Source organism: Artemia sp. Qi Xiang Cuo, chromosome 9 (genome assembly GCF_049724085.1).
Source record: "Artemia sp. Qi Xiang Cuo chromosome 9, ASM4972408v1, whole genome shotgun sequence".
NCBI lineage: Eukaryota > Metazoa > Arthropoda > Branchiopoda > Anostraca > Artemiidae > Artemia > Artemia sp. Qi Xiang Cuo.
Genome location: NC_142802.1, coordinates 44,955,009 through 44,977,105, shown reverse-complemented (window position 1 = coordinate 44,977,105; position 22,097 = coordinate 44,955,009). Strand labels below are relative to the sequence as shown.

The window sequence follows — 22,097 nt, the reverse complement described above, 5'->3', positions numbered from 1 at the left end:
AAAACAAACAGAAAAACTTCGGAGAATTTGGATCCATCAATTCGTGACAGAAGAATATCCGAAATGTTATTGTTTTTTGAAGTGACTAAACAACACTTCCTATAAACGACCTATGGGAGAGTCAGGACACTTCTGCGCGTTTAATTCTTCAAAAAATTACAGGTTAAAGTCAAAATTCATAATTTTTCGAGCATTTTAGCTTCGTACTTCCGGTATTTTGGTATACGAGGGATGGGTTTTTTCAGAAAATCTTAGGGGACGAAGAAATTCACCTCACACGCCCGGATTTGTGTAATCGACGTATTTCAATAGTATCGTACTTCGAAAGTTTAAATAAAAACTGAACAGTCATTACTTTTAATTATAAAACTCCAACGAATTGACATTTATACTCCAAGATCAATATAATTTCTACGTAAAACTTCTTGTACACATCATATAATAGTTCACGTAAACACGGGGGATTAGTGACTGCTACCCTGCAAATAAAATGACAGCATTTTTGTGGAAACGTTAGAAAACAATAGTCAATGGAATATATGTTTGCGCAAAAATGATGTCACAGCAACAAAGAGACTTAGTAGTTACACCCTAAAAAATCTCCACCAGCAAAAAAAAAAAAAAAAAAAAAAAAAAAAACTATTCACTTAAACCTCTAAATAGTGAAGGTTCTAAAACAACTTTAAGTTCACACAATGGTCCTAAAAGAGTTGATAGATATGAAAGCAGCCGCTTGTCCCGTAAAAACGAGGACTCTTCATACACGGTGACGGTGACACTGGATGATGATAAAGTCTTAATGAAATTGCACAGCTGATTCTCCCTAAAAAAGAAAAAAAAGATAAGGAACTGTTCAAGATCAAAGTGCCAGCAATAAAAACAACAAAGGAAATCTTATAAAGAATTAAGTTGAGTCTTCATTTAAAGTTTCTCTTTGCAAAACAGTATCTTAGTCATAACCATATTTTTTATGTTTTCTATTATTATAAAACACGGTTGTCACGTCTAATAAAGAACAAAAGATATAAATATAAAGAAAGATATACAAAGATATGCATTATATCTACCAATTGTTTCAAAAATTTCCACCCAGCTCCAAGCAGGCACCTTGAGAAATCTGGGAAGAAAACTCAGGAAGTGGCAGATAATTTGCCCCCAACCACACATATCACTCCTGATCGAAGGTAGAGAATCGGGAGACCGGTATCTGCGCTATGCGGATCATTGTCTACATAAGAAAAAGTTTTTTCTTTTATATTAAAACTTATGGGAATGCTTAAGCTTTACTTTCATGTTTAACACCATTCCACAGGGAGTGGCGAAAAAGGAAAATAAGCGACTAGCGTAAATTTGTGATTTTCATTACTCTTTACACGAGGAATTTCAGGCTTACTCTAATCACGGAAACTGGAAAATAAAATTATACAAACTGATTGTTCAAAAGCCAAAGTGAAAAGCACAGCGGAAAAAGGGTAGATGGTTAATTGAAAATGGACAAGCATTGATTTATTCTATTTTGTGAAATATTTCTAAAGGCATTAAATATACTGATTGAAAGCTGATTAATTAAACCATTTGCTTGGTACAGTAGGTTTACTAGAGATATAAGAGACGTTTATGCTCAAAGACGAAAAATTATATTTTGTTTTGAACCAATCCTTTGAGGCAAGTTTTGAAAAAGCATATATGTATTTTTTGCTGAAACATAACTCATTATGTGTATTGAAATATTAATTAATGATTAACTACTATTAGCAACATCTTTTTTTTGTATTAGAACTTCCAAATTTCCATGCCGTAAAATTTAATAGATAGGTAGCATTTTTGGAAATTGTATATTTCAGTAACATTTATTCCTTTCCTATTTGTTCCCAATCTTCGTGCAGCTAACTTTTCTTGGCGAGTAAGACCACAGAGACCTTAGACTAGAGACCTTAGAAAATCAAAGCACTGCACCACAAATGCTGTAAACTAAAAAATTTAAAACATAAAATTAAAATTATTACACTTATTGTAATTGCGCTGTTGTTCAAAACATTTTATCATGCAACAAAAACTAAATTTCCCGTAGTTAAATCTTACTTTTCCACTCATTGTACTATGAGGAAAACAATAGAACAGTTGCATAAATATATACCAAACCTTTATTCAAAATGCTTGTAAAGTTAAGTTTACTTAGCAATGCTGCTCAAAATCAAGGCAAAGTTGGACAGAACTATATGATCCCAATCAACATTTATTGACATCAGTTCTGTCATTTTTTAAGGTTATTCCTGAGACATAAAAAATCTAGCACTTTTTCGGGGTTGTCCTTACATCATGGTGTGTTTAATACCTTAAAAAAATAGGGTTTATTCGTCTCTATCAGCTGAAAAAAGAGAAAAGAAAAGAAGAAAATAAGAGGTGAAACCTTTTAAAAGGACGGAAAGTTAGAAATGTCTGGAATCTCCCTAATGCTCTGTTCTGAAAGGAAGTTTTTGCAATTTTTCCCCTCTAAAATGTCACAATTATGAAGTATGAGAGATAGCACACGATGGTCTTATATCTAGAAAACTTGGTTAAAAGAGAACAAAAAAGACAAGATTTTGTTCCCTATGATCTACTTTCTAAATATGATAGAGGGATATCAATGTCGTCAGAAACCGGCATCGGAGAAAATTAATTGTCGATGGACTTCGTATAAGGACAGTTCAAGATAAACCTTTAAGACAATGAAATGATATTGCATGACAATGCTTTATTCTGTGTCACTGGCTTCAGAAGAGATATAAAAAAATTATGCAGCTTAAAATGAATGGGGTCTACATGTCTACTTAAATTCTACTTCATTAAAAACGCGTTAAGTTACTTCTTTTTACACAAAGCTCTATAATAGCTTATCGCAGTCAACATAATAACAGCATTTTTTTTTTTTTTTTTTTTTTTTTTTTTTTTTTTTTTTTTTTTATTTCACCAAGGATTATCACACAGAATGGATTGTCAAAGAAAATCGGGAGGGGTCCATCACAGCTACTGAGCTATAATGTCCCTTTTTAGGGCTAAAAACAATCAAACGGCAACCAGCTCCCATGCCCCTTTGGACCACGAGTATTGTTGGAGCCCCCATTCTACTGGATAAAAATTTTGAGACACCTATTACACTCAAAATGGGCAAAACCCCCAATAGAGGGCCTAAGGAGAGGAAAGCATGTTGGCATGCATTGTCAACAGAAAGGGGCTCGAATTATGAAAATTGTCTATTTTTAACTAATATATTTCCGTAGAATAGGTAAGAATTTTGCAGTTGTTAAAACTAGAGTCACGCAAGGAATAAAATATGTATAGAAATATGAAATATACATATATATATATATATATATATATATATATATATATATATATATATATATATATATATATATATATATATATATATATATATATATATATATATATATAAAATATGTAGCACAAATATCGTCCGTGGTCCATCAAATAAACACAAATTTCTCTACCACCATATATTTTAGCGAATAAGTAGTCATATTGCATTTTGCTAACACCGGATTCTTACTTAGAGTTTCAATCTGCATGATGGTCCACAGGAAAAGGATGGAAAAACGAGATAAGTCCTGATTTCTTGCTCAACCACCCAGTTAAGTCCCAGGTACCAACTGACTCGAAGCAACAACAAACTAATAACTGATTCAGTGTGAAAGCAAGTCAAATTTCATCCCGCAAGGATGGGTGGGGAGGGGGACTTGAGGTGACGCAAAAGACTGGCGAATTGTGTGGAACCTATAAAAAAACTATGTGAGGCGTCGCAAAAACTGCGAGATTTTGAAGGATAGAGGCACGAGCAAGAAAACCTCCTTCTCGCAAAAAGTGCGTACTGGACCCATATCCTCTATCCAACTTCTACTACTACTAAAAATTCACTGCAGCACCAAGATGCAAGAGACCAACACAGCTACGTAGGCTTCTCCACCTCAATCTATTCTACTATACCCCCCCCCCGTTAAGCTGCAATTTCCTTTAAATCCTTCCTAATGATATCTTCACACTCCATTCGGGGACGATCTACTTTTCTTTTTACCCCAGATGGCCAGATGAATGGCTGAAAAGAACAATCTTTGGATATCTGTCGTTCTGCATCCGTAAAAATAGTCTGACCCAATCAACACTTTGTTTTTTAAGATATTTAGCGTTGATAATGTAACCTTGCGTGTTTGCGAAGAAAAGAAGAGAAAGAAAAAAGAAGAATAGTGCGTAATTTACAGTTGGGACATGGAAGTTTTTTTGTGGCTTTCTAAAGGTTTTAGTTATCAAACATTCCCAGTTATTACTTGAGAGGATCATGTTCTCTTATCTTGTCTTTTCCAAGAGTCTCTCCCACCTTTTTAGAAGAAAGTTTCTAAATTTATGTATATGTTTTATCAAGCTAGAAGTATTTTCCTTAGGTTTGATAATAGTTTGGAAAAAGTTGGAATTCTCCTAGCCGGTGTTTCATATGTAGATGAATAGGTTTTTGGTAAGCATTTGCCCTTTTATTCGTAACACATTCTGAGAGACTAACTGGAACCCGAAATATGGAATACAAATAAATTTAATGAAATATGCATAAAGTGAGGGAATTTAAACTCGACCGGCAGAATAAAAACTATCTTTTGCTTTTGAAGGGTGATATTGCAATCTTGGCCTCAGATTTGTAACTGGAGACAATGGAAACGCGAAAATATAATTTCGCTTCCACAGGTACGGGTGTTCGAGACAAAAACACAGTCTATACGTACTATAACATATGGCATGGAATATGCTTCAATTTAGGACGACCAAACTATGGCAGTTTATCCTCAAATTATACTACTTTATTATCTATCTTCTTTTGTTTTTATTCCAAGGAGAAATATTTCAACAGCCCTCAGTTTCTAAACACCCCTAGTTTTGAAAAGAATTTGTTTAACCATCTTCATTTTCCTCATTGATTGACCTTCACTGCCTATCTACTGCAAGATAGCGCACGCAGTATAGACAGGTAAATCTTTATTTTGCTACAGTTACAAGCTAATGTGATTCTTTGGGTCAAAATTCATCGCTGATATTGCGTTAATTTTGTTGGCAACAATGAGAACAACGTTTTCACAGACATTGATGGACATTTTTCAGTTACGGCTGCCTCCGTTTGGAAAATTACCCCTTTCAGACGCACAAAAAAAAGAGCTGAAACTCAATCAAGAAAGCTCAGTTGATATTCCAAATTGATTTCAACCTGCACCAAAACTAAATTTTGGGTTCTCAAGTTTTTCGATTACAAATCTGAGGCTAAGTTTGGAATGTCACCATCCAGAAGCAATAAGGGTGTATATTCTACATATTTCACAGTTTGCTATTATATCCAGCCCATAAGACTAAGGACGTCCCTCAATGATTAGTTATGTCTAGAATATCACTATGAGCTTACATATCGACTTTCCTAATTCTAAAAGCAATATACCTTTATACCTTAGATAACCGAGTAATTCTTAAGTGCCCCAGCTTACAAATTCTTTTCGTGGGCATTGACCAAAGGCTTCCCATTTTTTCAGTTTTGATTTCCAAAAAAATTAATAATTTGGCAAACTTAGATTTCCATAAGCATTTTCTAATGTAATATAATTTTTGTTTCCTAAAGCCCTTGCTAATTTAAAAAGGGCCCCAACAAAACTCCCTACAGTTTCCCATGTTTTTGATTCTAACAAATGTTACTTGTGTTGAAGGACTGAATATAAGGCCGTAAATTCAAATAATTCTTCGAGTGTGCTTTTTTTCATTTAAATATTTCGATGTTTATCTTAGAACAAAGGCGAAATATATTTCAACGATTTAAAGTCCTTAAACAAAAACAAAAATCTTGTAGTGTTGAGCTAAGGTGCATTTTTTTCACATTCTAAAAGAGAATAGGCTAAGCTACAATGCAGTATGCAGTAATGTTTATCTGTGGAACAAACAGTTTCTCGTCACTTACACACATGAATTAAAATCACAGTTTTCCATGAAAAGTAAAGAGTAAATTTATACCTTAGAACGGTTGAAATTAGCTTATGTATGACGTTAAACCTAAAACGAGCAAAACGAGCTTTAATATAATATTTATTTCCCCGGTTTACGAAAATGTTCGTTCCAGTTTTGTCTTAAAAAAGTTAGATATTGGATTCCTTGCTACATTCCTACGCACATGCCTCAGCTGCGGTACTGGGACTGAGGTATAAAGGTAAAGAATACGGCATTGAACCTTACAGTCCCTACCGGCAGTACTGGTCTCCGTTTCACGGCTCTTTAGCCATGAAGTTCAATGAGGAGGGGGGGGGGGCAGGTGGCCAGCCATCCTTTGCTTTCGCGCACCCTTCCTGTTTACCTTCCTTATATTTCTCCGGGTACCCACTTAGAGCTTGGTCGACTCTGGCTGAACTTACAGAGTCACGCCACATCTTTTCAATTGAAACTAGGAAGCACTTAAGCATAGAAGTAAAACATGTTAAGGGTTGGGGAAAAAGTCGAGCAGCTTAAAAAAAATATTCTCGACAAAAATTATTTCCATTCTTTGAACACATCAAATATGTAGCATATTATGGAAATACTATTTAGATCTGAAAATTACGTTGGTACCATCTGAGGGACAGGTGAGAGGGGAGGGCCCTACAAGCAATACTTTAATTTTTTGCTGAAGTGCCAATAACTTCTTTTTTAAGTCGTATCAAATAACTATTTTGGAATTTAGTTTAGCCAAGAGAAAAAAACTTTATATATAAATAAGAATTTGGGAGAAAAAAGAAAATTGAGGAAGTATTTTTCAAGACTTTTCTTTCGTAATTTAAAATGGTTTAATAAAAGATTTTAAGCAAAATATATTGAACAGCTTACATAACCAAAATGACAAAAAAGAATACAAGGACTGAAAGAGTCAGTAAAGCAAACATTAGTACGTTTAAAAGAGATCTAACGACAAGGTCATAATAGCGTCGTAATAAGTAAACTGAATTCCCGTGAAATTTGTTTTTTCTTGAAGGTCTCAGAAGCTCCCTAGGAAACGTTCCAGATAGCAACTTAAGTAGCAACAACAATATCAGTCTCGGTAAATACAAAAAAAAGGTATTTACGACGCATCTTCACATGGGGGGTGGAGGTCTCAACTCTTGCATTAAGAGTGTCTGACTTAAGGGATTTTTAGGTCTGACTAAATTTTTCAAAATGTAAGTAATAGTGTCTTGGTTGTACCTTCAAGGCATTCTGACCCAACCAAATCTCTGTGAAGCGAGAGGCGGGTCCCTGAAATAATTTCCTGGAGACCTTGTAGAATAAATGGTCATATCTGGATTAAACCTGGTTGGAAATAAGACTTGGTGCCCTAGTTTTGCCTTTTGGATATCTTGACCTCTTTGGAAAGGGAGGGCCCTAAACTATTGTATTCAGAACATCTATCAAAATGGGTAATTTCACATTAATCTGATAGAAAGTAAGAGCTGATTTTTAAGATCTACCTTTTAGGGGATCAGACCAGATCCAACCACTGCGGGGAAAGAGGGGAATGAAGTCTCTAAATCCCTGATATACGGACGACTGCCAAAAAAGGTTGTTTGGTCTCAATTCGGACTTGGTGATGGGTATGAACTAGTGTCCTTGTTGTACCTTTCAGGTTCCGAGGCCAATCAAGAGTATTTCGGGGTGAAGGGTGCCTCAATTCTATTCATCGTGGGTATCTACTAGAAGGGGTAGTTGGATCTCCGCCAACATTTTGGGTTTCAAAATATCTTGTCATCAGCCTAATTACTAAAGAGGCTGCCGGGATTTGTTCAACTAAAACTGGACCACAGCTACAGTTATGACCTGTAATGGAAGGGCTACATTCTTCTCATCTACATCCATCAGAATGCTTCATTGGATCTCAATTAAATTTGGGGGATTAGCAGCTGAGGCTTCCATGATCCATTTAGGGGAGGCAGACAGGAGGTTGAGTCTGATACGATAGCTAATAGAGTATTTTCTGCAAGAAAGCATTTACAGTATGAGCAAATATGTCTTGTCCCTTTTATGGTCAAGGTGATATCCATAAAAAGATTATTTTACGGAGAGTCCATAACGGTACGACATTGTCCAGGACTGTCGAACAAACGATCAAAATAGAAACGGCGTGAATGCATAGAGGGATAAAATCATTTCAGTAAATCCACTTGATCACTGTTTCGTGGAAACGAACACTATTTTTGGAGCTGTTTCAATCCATCAAAATGAAAAACATGCAAGTTCCCTCCCCTCAATGAACAGTAGTTGCACATGTTGCTCCAAAGCTGTTACTCATGGCTCTTATTTGCAGTAATACTTAACAGGGGCTTGACAACGGAGGTCTTCCTTCAACCCTTCTTTTTCATTTTTGGTACCGCTTCTTTGTCCTGTATGATATACTCCCAGGCCAGGATCTACGCATAGGCCCAGTAGGCCCAGGCCTAGGGGCACACAATGCCGAGGGGCGCAAAAAAAACAAACAAAACACTAAGCGATTTTTCTTTCAAAAAAAAAAAAAAACTGGACTGATGCGATTTATCGCCAGAATGCCAGGTGCACTTTGCTGCTGCGCTGCCTATTCATAGAAAAGTGATTTTAAAACAACACAGGACCTCCATAACCGCTTATAAACTGTCAAATGTCTCCCAAGAATGGCAACTGAGAGCTCTGTATCACATCTCTCTTGCATTACTTTTGGCTCATCAGTTGCCTTCCGTTCAGGGCATACACTATCCCCAAATTTTCAGGGATTTCACCGTAAATCTCTGTGTCTCCCCGAAAAAAAAATGCTTGGGCCTAAGGGCGCCAAAACACTTGGGCCTAGGGACGCCAAAGATTTAAATCAGGCCCTGTTAGTTTCCACTATACCAAGATGTCGCAAAAGCCATACTAATTCTATAATAACTGTAATAACTATAATAAATCAAAGCTATAATAACTTCTAGCTAACAAAAAATTTACTAGCTGATTTACGTTATTCAGCTAGTTTTGAATAGTTGTTTTAGTTTTTCTGTTTTGAAAAGAAGGACTGACGTCGCTTCGATGGGTAGCAAAGGGAAATGAAAATTGTAGCTTAAGCTAAGTGTTCATAGGACGTAGATCCCACGTAACATTGTCCCTTCCTGACAGGAACAACAACAAGGAAAAAAAAAAAAATATATTATATATTAGATACAAGTTGCTTTCAAGCAAACTTAGAAAATTTACTGTGAAAGATACTCAAGTGGGAAGTGAAAAATGCTAGAGAGGGAAGCGTCACATTCTTTGGAGTTTAACTTCGAGCAATATTTTCACAGGCATCGACAGTGGTCTAGTATACCGTAAACATTCGAAATAAAAATTGTATTTAAACAATTCTAATTAAATAATTGGTTCGACTTAAACAATGCACGTTCATTAAATACCATGCACGATCATTAAATACCAGAGGATAAAGAAAAATCCAAGAACTACCAGGATAGAAAAAAGAAAGATTACGAGAGAGGAAAAAAGAAAGGTAAGACAGAGATAAGCTGTTGCTTGTTTTAGTAAAGTCCCAATCAGAGTCTACAAAATAGTGTTGACTTAATGAAAAGTGACGTATCTCCTATGTATTACCATAGATTTTCACCAGACCTCATAACATAGAACGGAGTGTCGTGTTGTGGGTGATATTTTCCGTCTAACCACAGGGGCCCTAAGTTTCATAACATTCCAATTCGGAAAATTGACTTGTTACACATTGTTGGAAGCAGAATCATGCGAGAACTTTCAATCTTTATGATTGGGGGGCCCCAAGCAAGGTCTTTGGAGCCTGACTCTCTTCTGCCCCGTCCCAAAACTTTGCAAAAAAAGAAATGCTATTTCTCTTTCGACTGGCGATTATTAGGATATTTAGGAAAAAATCTCAAATGATCTAATTTTAACAATTAGAAATCATCAACATCTGAGTATGACTGACCTAAATCGAAGCACAGCAAGAAAATATTTTGCAAACAATGTTTTTATTTTCATTAATATCGGTGTTTAAGGATTTCTGAGCTTGCGAATCAAACAGTTAGTGGTAACGAACTGTAAGTAAGGAGCGACCCGGCTCAATGGTAACCGAAACTCTAAAAAACGGAATTTTGATACCAATAGATACATCAAAAGAATCATATTTTAATTCTGATTTCAAATATATAAGTTTCATCAAGTTTAATCTTACCTATCAAAAGTTACGCGCCTGAGAAAACTTGGCTGATTTTCGAAAAAAGGAGGAAAGACCCCTTAAAAGTTATAGAACCTTAACGAAAATCATACCATTATATTCAGCGTATCAGAAAACCCAACTGCAGAGGTTTCAAGCTCCTATCTACAAAAATGTATAATTTTGCATTTTTTGCCATAAGTAATATAACGGATTCGTGTTAATTTGTTTTTTTTTTCCCAGGGGTGATTGTATTAACCCAGTGGTCCTATAAGATCGAAGGAGAGCTCTTTGAAACAAGCATGAAACGATTTAGTATCACTTTTAAGTGACTGAAAAAATAGATGGCAACTAGGCCCCCTCCCACGCTCATTTTTTCCCATAGTCATCTGATCAAAATTTTGAGATAGCCATTTTGTTCAGCATGGTCGAAAATATTATAACTATGTCTTTTAGGATGACTTAATCCCTCGAAGCCCCCAGGAGGAGGGCTGAAAGTTATGAACTTTACCCAATGTTAACATATAGTATTGGCTATTGGGACCCGGCTCAATGGTAACCGAAACTCTAGTAAACGGTATTTTGATACAAATAGATACATCAAAAGAATCAGATTTTAATACTGATTTCAAATATATAAGTTTCATCAAGTTTAATCCTACCCATCAAAAGTTACGCGAGAAAATTTGGCTGATTTTCGAAAAAAGGGGGAAAGACCCCCTAAAAGCTATAGAACCTGAATGAAAATCACACCATCATATTCCGCGTATCAGAGAACCCTACTGTAGAGGTTTCAAGCTCCTATCTACAAAAATGTGGCATTTTGCATTTTTTGCCAGAAGAAAGATCACGGGTGCGTGTTTATTTTTTTTTTTTCCCCCAGGGGTGATCGTATCGACCCAGTGGTCCTAGAATATCGTGGGAGGGCTCATTGGTATGGACATTAAAAGTTCTAGTGCCCTTTTTAAGTGACAAAAAAAAAATGGAGGGCAACTAGGCCCCCTCACACGCTAATTGTTTTCCTAAAGTCAACTGATCAAAATTTTGAGAAAGCCATTCTGTTCAGCATGTTCGAAAATATTATAACTATGTCTTTTCGGATGACTTAATCCCCCGAAGTTCCCGGGAGGAGGGCTGAAAGTTATGAACTTTACTCAATGTTAACATATAGTATTGGTTATTGGGAAGTATACAGTACAGACGTTTTCAGGGGAGATTTTTCCTGGTAGTTGGGGGGGGCAGGGACGTACGCAGGGGGTGGACTCCGGCCCCCCCCCTGAAATCTCACGATTTTTTTCATTTTCCCATAATTTTCTGATTTTTCTCACAGAATAATGGGTTTGAAGGATTTGCCCCCCCCCCTCGAAACAAATCCCCCCCCGAAACAAATTCCTGCGTACGTGCCTGGGGTCGGGGGTTATGTAGGAGGATCTTTCCATGAAGGAAGTTTTCATGGGGGAAGGGACATTGCTATGAAGGGGACGCCGGACTTCCAAGCATTATTTAAAAAAAGATCAGAAATTAAATAAAAAAAAAAAGTTTTTAACTGCAACAGCAGCAACATCAAAACTTTAAACGAACAGAAAATATTACATATATGATTGGGTTCACCCCCTAGTCAATACCTCACTCTTTAAGCCAGAGATTTCTTAGTACTTTCATAAGAGCTATCTATTCTAATTAACGGCCTTTGTGATTAAGCGGTTATTTTTAAAGAATTGGAACAAAATTTTTACTTTCGCTTAAAGAGCAAGGTATTGACTAGGGGGTGAACCCCCTAATGTATGTATTAAAAATATATTAATATGGAAGTTCGTTACTTAAGTTAATTCGTAAGTTAGGTATATTTATTACTAATAAAAACGTTCGTAAATAAATGAAACAAGTTTCGAGAAAGCCATTTAGCCAAATGAAAGTAAATTAATATGAAAATTTTGTTTTAGTTATTCATGTAATGTAAGCCAAGATCAAAATCTGTATTTATTCAAAAACGTTCAAAAAATAAATAAAAAAAACAAGTTTTTTTAACTGAAAGTAAGGAGCGACATTAAAACTTAAAATGAACAGAAATTATTACGTACATGAAAGGGGCTGCCCCCTCTTCAACGCCTTGCTCTTTACGCTAAAGTTTGACTTTCTCACAAGTCTATTTTTTTTAAACAATAAAAAACTTTAGCGTAAAGAGCGAGGCGGTGAGGAAGGGACAACCCCTTTCATAGACGGTATAATTTCTGTTCGTTTTAAGTTTTAATGTCGCTCCTTACTTTCAGTTTAAAAAACTTGTTTTTTTTATTATTTAATTTCAGATAAGAAATAGAAGCTGAAGAGCGTCTTGAACCAATTGTTGCGCGTATACGGAATAATTTCTGTTCGTTTTAAGTTTTAATGTCGCTCCTTACTTTCAGTTAAAAAAACTTGTTTTTTTTATATTTAATTACAATTATTAGGCATTTCAAGACGTTCAAAAAAAAAGTCAAGGATACATTTCACAAGCACTGGGTAGGTCACATCTTGTTGAAATTAGAGTCTTAAAAGGATTTACAAGCCAAAGGGTTGGGATTGAAAGGCTTTAAGCAAGATCCTTGGGCTTGTACGCCCTCTAACGTGCTGATTACAATTCCGAGAAGTATGTGAAAATAGACGCAAAGAATCAAGACACACAATTATAAATTTTATTAAATGGCAGACTGTCAGAAGTTATTGGAATCACAGTCAAAAACTTTCAATCCGTTTTTGGGCAGCCAAAATGGGACCTTAGGACCGATATTCCCTCCATAAAAACTGCCCTAACTTCACAGACAGAAATAATGTTCCTCTTATACTCATAAATTAACAGGGATTATTTAGGGAGTAGTTCTCAATGAATAAATCTTTATAATTGAAAATTATTAAGATCACAACATGGCAACCATAAATCAGAAAACAATAAGTAAAGATTTCACAATAATTTTTATGTCCCTCAAAATAGTTGTTTAAAAGTTTAACGATTCCTAAACTTGTTGATTACAAATTCTAGGCTAAACTTACAATGGAAGTCCAACACACAAAGATGTCATACACAAATGTTTGATATTCCTTAAAGTCAATATCTAATAACATCTAAGCTTGTTGATTATAAACCTAGGCGAATATTACAATAAAGATATACAAAACCAGATCACGCTAAATACGTATTTCACAAAATTCAACATATTTCAACATAACACCTTGTTTCAATCCGAGCGACCGGAGGGTCCAAAGTGAGTCTCTTGGCCCTGTAGCAGCTCCAGAAACCCCATCCCAACTTTACAAATATAGAAATGATTAATCAATTTTGATATACTAAGGATAAATTTCACAACTACTGTTTTATTTTCCCCAAAACTAGTATTTAAGGGTTCTGGGTTTGTTAGTTGCCAAGTTGAGATCAATATTGAAATACAGTTGTCCAAAATCAAAACATGTTGATTTCATATTTCATATATAGTGTTAGATTTACATCAACCTTTGTATTCAATAATTTCTGAGCTTGCTGGTTATAAATTAAGGCTAAGACTACGACTTTCATCGTAGCTGAATTGTTGTTAAATCTAATTTTGTCAGCAATGAAATTTTGCACTCTTATTTAATTGTCATCGCTTAGGGATCATTTAGCGAGTATAATGGGAAGACTCAAGGTATTGACTTTTGAGCCAAATTCCCTAGCTGTCTGTATAGATATAGATATGTCGTAACTCCTTCAATCCGTTATTGTTCACGGATTATCTAAGGCTATCTTAGGGCCCATTCACAATAATATTTTACTAATACCGAGATTTAGCTAATGCTAATTTGAGCCAATCAAAGTCTTTGGGCAATCGGAAAGTTCTACGAAAAACTTTATTGGCACAAATTAGCACAAATAAAGTCTTAGCATTAGTAAAATTTTTGTGCATGAACCTTGAAATGATTCGCCGACAGTCTTAAGTCAAACACGAAAATGTATCATGTTTGATTTTCATCGAAGTTTCTCACACGGCGTTTTCTCGTCTGTCTAAACATAGTATTAATTTGATAGGCGTACCCTAAAGAATGATCCCCTATGGCCTACACACTCCAACTTAAAAAACTGAAAGTGTCCTCAGATTTTAAGGGGAGGGGAGGAGTGTGCCGAAAGGGTCATCATCCTGCGTACGTGGCTGAAGAATCAGGTGCAGTTCTGGGAAAATTAAAGCTCGGAAAAGAAATATAAATGCATCCGAAGATTGCATGAGATAAACCACGTCCAGAATAGGACTCCAATCAAGCATACAAATCTGGTACTGACACAACAGAGATACTTTTCCCAGGAAACCGTCAATCTTTATCAGTTCTAGTCCAAAATACCAACATCCAGTAAAATATTAAATCTGGGCGGAGTAGAAACTATAAACAGACAATAAAACGTATCTTTTAGCCAAAAAGTAAGGTAGAATACAAAATACTGATCTTAAACTTACGCTAAAAATATAATAATTTACTTATTAAAGCAGTAGTTGTCTAATGCAGGCACCAACAGTCTATACCTATACAGTTTCGTGTAAAACTGATGGGAGAAACTAGAATTAAGAGAAAAATATTACAGATTCTCTTACTTGAAAACGCGTGCATTCAGAACATGGGGGATTAAAATCCAACTTTCTAAACTCTCTAGATAGAATTTCAACTTTTTATCCCAACGCTTAAACATTTAAAACAAAGCTTTCGTTAAAACACTCATTCCCATGACAGAAGGGGACTGTACTAACAACTCAACGCAGCACCAAATCACCTGAGGCCAACACATCTACGCACGCTCCTCCTCTATCATAACCTATTCAAAGCCTCCCTTTTTACACGCTCCCAGGAAGTTCCCATTTTCCTTAAATCTTTCTTTATGATGTCCTCCCACCCCAGACGAGGACGCCCTGCTTTCCGTTTAGCCCTAGACGATTGGCCGAAAAGAACAACCTTCGGCAATCTGTCTTCCTTCATCCGCACAACGAGTCCTAGCCACCTCAGCCTTTCTTTCATTATTGCCCTAGAAAGCTGGACTGAACCACATTTTTCGTACAGCCTGCTGTTTGAAATACTGTCAGTTAGCCGGGTACCCAGGACAATCAGTAAACAATTTCTCTGGAAAACATCTAGCATCACTATCTTCTAATATTCTAATCTTGGTTTGCAGACTTATCTTTCTATTCTTCCATACTTTTTTTTAAGCGTGAACCACCACCCTGGGCCTCGGCTATTCTGCTTTTAACATCTTCACTGCTCCCACCGTCTTTACTAATAATAATACCAAGGTAAGTGAAGCTGCCCACCTGATCAATCTTTTCGTTACTCAACTTCACTTTTTCATCTTCACTTATTCCTAGCCTTAGTGACTTAGTCTTCTTCACATTAAATTTTCAAACCTATCCTAGCACCCTGAACTTGCAAAATCTCAGAGTTCATTCATTTTGCTCACACTTTCATCTAGGATGCTTAAATCATCAGCATAATCTAAGTTAAGGAAACCTTTTCCTCCCTTTTTGATTCCGTGGTCTCCCATTGCCCTTCCTGTACTCCTTAAGACAAAGTCCATCAAAATAATCCATATAAAGGGGGATAGAACACAACCCTGCAAAACCAGCTGCTAACCTCATTTCCTACCTTAACCGCAGAAGTGTTATTCTCGAACATAGCACTAATCACTTTAATGTATTTGTCTTGTATACCATACACAGATAAGACCTTTGCTAAAGCTCTTCTATCAACAGAATCGAACGCTTGCTCATAATCTATAAAACTGAAGACCTAAGGGGTTTGACAAATCAGGCACTTCTCAATTATTAACCTAAGAGTGAAAATTTGGTCGACAAATTGTTTACCTTTTCAAAGACAGCATTGTTCTTCTCTTATAATTGCGTCTACAGTAAGACTCTGTTTAAAAAGTATCATATTACTAAGAAATTTTTTACATACGTAAACAAAAGTATTGCCTGGATAAACACCACACTCAGTCTTTCTTATAAAGTGGCTTAATTAAGGTTTTCCTAAAATTGTTAGGTACTTACCCTTTTTCAAAAATCATTCTCATAATCTTCCAGTAACTTATTTTTCTCCTCAGAGGCGCTAAATTTAAGAAACTCATTTACCACACTATCAGCACCTGGAGCCTTATTATTTCCTAATCAGTTTAGTACTGTTGCTCATTCTTCCTCACAAAACAAATCTTCCTTCACATCCAAGCCAAGGTATCGCAAACTTTTTCATTTTCCTCTACAGCTTTTCCTGCAACTCTATTTCGGTTAATCAATCTCTCAAAATGTTCTGCCCATCTCTCTCTAACTCTTTTCTTTATTACTAATTATGGCCCGTTCCTATCTTTAACTGGGACAAGTTCGGATAGACTACTCCATCTCAGTTTATTAACACGCCAGTACAATATTTTACTATTATGCCGTCTAGTCGCATCTTCCAGATCCTCGGCAATTTTATCCGTGGCCTCCTCTTCACACCTCCTTAGTTCATATTTTAATTCTTTCTCCACTTTCTTCACATTCCTTTTGTTTTCATATGATTTATCACTCACATAATTCTTGTACAAGCCCCTTCTTCTCTCTATTAAACATAAAGCTTTTTCACCAGTATTCTTAGCTGCAGTCCTGGCTTTCTTTCTTAAGACGCCTTCAGCAACTTCACAAATTGTTTTTCTAAAATTATTCCAAGCATCTTCCACATTGTCGAAATTTAAACTCTCCACTTTAGTATTCAACTGCTCCAGGGAAGTTTATCTCAAATTCTCGTCCTGGAGTCTATCAACTTCAAAACTTCCAGGAAGGTAGTTACCCTTCCGAAATTTTAGCTTTAGATTAACCCTAGACACTACTAGAGGGTGATCTTTGCTTTCAACATCAATAACAGCACTACTATATACCCTACTATCTTGTATTGATCCTGCCAGTCTTCGGTTTACTATAACATAATCAATAAGGTTTGCTGTCTTATCATCACGTGAAAACCATATTAACTTATGGGTCATTTTATGACCAAACACCGTATTGGCTATTACTAGATTTTTATACCTACAAAATTGCAAAAGTTTGTATCCATTACTTTTTTCTTTTCCTAGACCAAACTTACCTAGGCTAGGATACCATCTATCCCTATTTCTGCCGACCAGGGCGTTAAAATCTCCTAGTAAAAACGTCATATTTCTACCTGGGACCCTGCCTATTTGCTCCTGTAACTGTAAGTAAAATTCATCTGAGCCACTAGCATCTTCGTCAGTCGGTTCTACAGGGGCACATACTACTATAACTGATACCCTGATTTTTTTTAGTCATAAAATGAGCAATTAGTACTCTATTATTAATGCCTTCCAAGCATATACAAGCCTTAGCAGCTTCCTTATTCATCATGAGCCCTACTCCCTGTCTATGTACCCCGTCTTTCCTGCCTGAGTAAACAAATTCTATATCACCTAATTTGATGCTTCCTACCCCTGGGATATGAGTTTCTGAAACTCCTAATAAATCCAGTTCAAATCGTCTGAATTCGTCAGTCAAAATATCGATACGACAGTCATTTTTTAACGTCGTAACATTCCAAGTTCGAATTTTCAGGTTCTTTAAATAATTGAAATTATTCTAGCCTCAGGAAAAGCAATGATTTCGGATACCAATGCAGGACGGGGATCACATATCTTCTCAAGTCTACACCGAAGTGCTTAAGCCGGCTTAGAATCGGACAGCAAGAAATCCCTGAGACCTCCAGTATGAATGGAGGCTTTGTGCAATGTTGGGCCCATCTTGGTCACAGCATGGTTTTCAGCACTTGGCGATGCTCTTCTATTAACAAGACTCAAAATCCTGCTCAGACAGTCTTAAGCCTATTACCTCAGACTCATTATATGTTCATGCCTAACAAATATTATGCTACTACGGGGAGGCAGCCCTTAGTAGATAAATTAGCTAGGTAAATGTTTTTCAGCCCGTCAAAACAGACCAAGCCCAGAAGAATTGTCCATTAATCAGAATCAAGTGCGAATGATGTTTCGTTTATTAGGCTATAATTTCCTCAATTTCCTCGAGGGGTCCCACTCCTAAAGTGGGAATAGAGTTGACCGCAAGGTCCCCAGTCTTGCAGGTACCCCGAAAGGGCCGAGGCAGCCCTTTGCAGAGGCCATTGTCCATAGATCTGGATCTTACACCCTGCCGCAATTGCCCTCTTATAGAGGATCCTCCCGCGATGGTATTCTGCGTCACCATGCAATTTAACCCTGCTCTATAGCATTTTAATCCTGTTCAGATGAAACTTGTTTTGCGGAACAAAATTCCATTAGTCAACATTAGCTGGCGTCATCTCTTATTAAAACAAGGTACTAGATAATAGAATGTTGAATCAAATATGCAATCTTTCAGTAATCTACGATTACAAACATATGTAAGAAAGATGCGTGACTGTACTTATCGGAAAAATACAAAAAATTAAATTTTGTAGGTAATAGCTTCGTGGTTCTCATAAATATTGGATTTTATTGCATGATTTTCGACAAGATTTTGAGCTTTTTCCTAAAATTATGTGATTTGCTTATGCTAATAATTTTTGATGAACAAATCTAAAATGGATTTTTTTTAATATTTAGACTCGGCATAAAAAGTAGATGCTGAGTTTGGATCATCATAATCCAAACTTTGTTTATTAAAGTTTTGATTTCTATTGACAAGAATGACTCTTTACTACAGACTGTTTTCCTTGTTACTATAAACTGGCAGAGCCAGGTCTTTCCTAAAACGGAGGTTGCAACCCCTATGACCTCTATTCCCGTTTAATGTCAAGTTTAAATATTAAATTTTACACCTTAAAAGTTTTCTCGGGAGGGGGGGGGAGGGAGGATCGGAAATATTAAATAAGAATTTTAGGTGCATCATTCGGGTTTTCCAAGATGTAATTATCCAAGTAAATCTTTTTTTAAGGCGGTTGTTCAGCCCCTTCTCTGTGCAGGTACACATATGGGTGTAATCTTTTATGTTACACTTTAAATATTTGTGGAACAGGATGGGAGCTACCAATCTGCAGCACCCACATTGCTGGCTTAGTTCAAAACAATTCCTAGAATGAAAGGAGGGGGAGCGTCTAGGGGTGAACTCTATCCCCACGCTTTCTCTTACTTCGTTCCATATTTATCTGAAGAATACCTTGCTAAACGCTACAAAATCTATCCCTTCTTATTTTCAGCGTTCTTAAATCAGCGGGGACCCCTTTTTAGATAGAAAGAAAACGTGGGTTTTTGTACGTATGTTAAAAGTTGGCCACAGCTTATATCTATAAAAAGCTATGCTTTCATTATAATTAAAAAGAGAGTATCCGATCAAACATTCAAAGAACTGGCAAAGCAAAGTAATATAAGTTATGTTTATTTACCCAAAAAGACAAAATTCCATAAGACTAGCGGTTTTCGAGATTGCTTCATCCAGACTTATTGGTAGTTTCTCAAACTTTTTTTTTAAAACTTTGTGTCCAAAACAACAATGTGTGTGTCATTTTTTATAATACAACGAGACTGGTGGACCCCATTTGTTGCCCCAAAATAAGGCCACAGCTGATGTGTGTGTGTTTTTTTTATCAGTTTGGTTTCTTTTTTTTTACCATACCGTAAAGAGCGTAATCTTTATGGGTAGGAATTACCCATAAAGACTACGGTATTTGGTCTGAATATATAAAGATAAGATGGTACTTATGGCAATGACAGACACAAATAATGCCAGGCTATCTCATGACACAAAAAAAAGAAATTCTTTTTATAATGGCAGAGAAACAATAAGTTGTCCAATGACAGAAAAAAACAGTGACTCTTTAGCAATGACTGAAAAACAGCAACAATTTTTACAATTATAATTTGGGTAAAAAAAAATAACCAATAATGGATAATAGGCCAATAAAAAAAAATGACATTACAAACAATAAAAAATTATTTCTGTGTCCAACTGTTGAAAAACTTCAACAGAAATTAATGTAACTTGCATAGTTGAACGCTTGATGTAGCCTTATCTTCCAAACAACGGCAAGACACTTATAAAATATTAAACTAATATTTTATTTCGTTAAATTTTATAAAAAAATCTACTGCAGATGGGCCCTTAGTAAAATTTGAAATTATTCTACAACAAAAAGCAAAAATTACTCAAAACTTTCACTAAGAAACCCAATGACATTTTGGGGATCTAGTTCTCTCCCAAAGTGATAAAAAAGTCCCAGATGCCTGTCCATCCTAATTTTAAATGAAAAACACTACCTTACTTAGAGTGCTTGCATTCGTATGATCAGAAGATTTAAGGTTTCAGAGGAAAGTAAAAAAAAACAATAAAGAAATAAAAGAAATAAAAAAGTAAAGAAAGAGAGAGAGAGAGAGAGAGAGAGAGAGAGAGAGAGAGAGAGAGAGAGAGAGAGAGATATAGTTTTTGCTAGATTGTTTTTTAGAGAGAGTGAGAGTGAGCTAGTAAGAATTTGTGTGAGAGAGAGAGTCAGAGAGAGACAAATATAGAGAGAGAGAGAGAGAGAGAGAGAGAGAGAGAGAGAGAGAATACTCACCGGAATGCTAAACAAACGAAGACTTGAAATTTACCATCTTTTCCAAGAGCAATACCATTAGCTTCAATTTTTCCAATCATGTCAATCAAGGCCAAACGTGATCCCGAGGGAGGACTTGCAATTGCCGAATTTAAGCGTAACAAATAATGTTCTCTAAACTTAACTGTTGAGGAAGAAAGATACAAAATTATAAAATCTCAAAAAGAGGAAAATTAAAAGGAAAGAAAGAAACTAACTACAACCTAATTTCTAGAGTTGGTAATTACATTTTACATTAGGGGTCTTAGCCAGAGGTTCATGGACCCACAGAGGCCTTCAAAATCATCCCAGGGCCTTCAAGCTTGGATATACTCCCTGTAATTGGTCCTTACCAACTAGTTTTATGTAGTTTAAAAACATTATTCTGGTTAGGGCAGGGATGTACGCTGGGGGAGGAGGGCCTGTTCCAACCAAATTCTTAAATTATCTTGAATTTCTGGCCACTTCTTATTCAAATAATCAAGTGAGATATACTTTTTTATTATTCCCCCCCCCCCCCCCAAAAAAAAATCAAGCGTAGGCCTGTGTGCATGGATTAGGAGTCCTTGGCCTTTACCTTAATGGCCGAAAGGAATGTGGGACAAAAATATGTTAAGGACTTCCAACTAGCTAGTCAGGATAAAAAAAAAAAAAAAAAAAAAACACTAAGAAAAGCTAGATATATTATGTCACACAAGAAACAATCATTTAAATTCTATTCCTTTTACCCCAATTTAAATAACAATAAAGTTAGTACATAAGTTCCGGCTCAAAGTATGGTGAAAAGATAAGAGAACGCCTACTCCTTCAGGAGTTGCTAGTTGCCTATCTCAATCAGACTTGAAAATTGCTTTTGTTCCAGGAAGCTTATCAATATAAACCAAATATGAATGCAAACAGGTGTATAGAGAACCGCCGCAGGTGAAATTGTTACAACATGGATCCCTAGCTGCTAATTACGAGTTCCCAACGTCACTCTTACAACTTTTGATTTATAAATTTCTCCCTGTTTGAACTCAGACTTCATCAAAAGCGGTTAAATTGAAAACAAAAGGATCTTGAACTGAAGAGAGCTGGGTTCATAATTGAACTATTTTAGAAGGAATATAGCTTTAATAAAGGTTACATTTAACTACCGTTTTTTTTTTTTTTTGGAAAATCTATTTGTTACCCAAAATGAAATGAGCTATCCATAGCATTGGTCTTTGCACCTTTTCAAGCCCTATTTATAATAAACAATAGTCTTTTTAACATACTCTTATTATTCTTGTAAATGTTCAATATTTCAAGTCAGCTGAACAATATGCTTAGCATATCCGCGATTAGTTCAAATGGTTAT

At 35.9% G+C, this 22,097-nt stretch overlaps 1 protein-coding gene across 1 annotated transcript in view; it reads right to left on the bottom strand.

Moving 5' to 3' along the window:
* Positions 1-347: 347 nt before the first annotated feature.
* Positions 348-22,097, bottom strand: part of pns (DENN domain containing pinstripe) — a 228,216-nt gene continuing 206,466 nt past the window's right edge. The window contains exons 21-22 of the mRNA XM_089094997.1: positions 20,741-20,903; positions 348-823 (exon numbers count right to left, since the gene is read on the bottom strand). Coding sequence (XP_088951123.1) covers positions 640-823; positions 20,741-20,903 — 347 coding nt within the window. The 3' untranslated portion in view covers positions 348-639. The remainder of the gene's footprint in view (positions 824-20,740; positions 20,904-22,097) is intronic.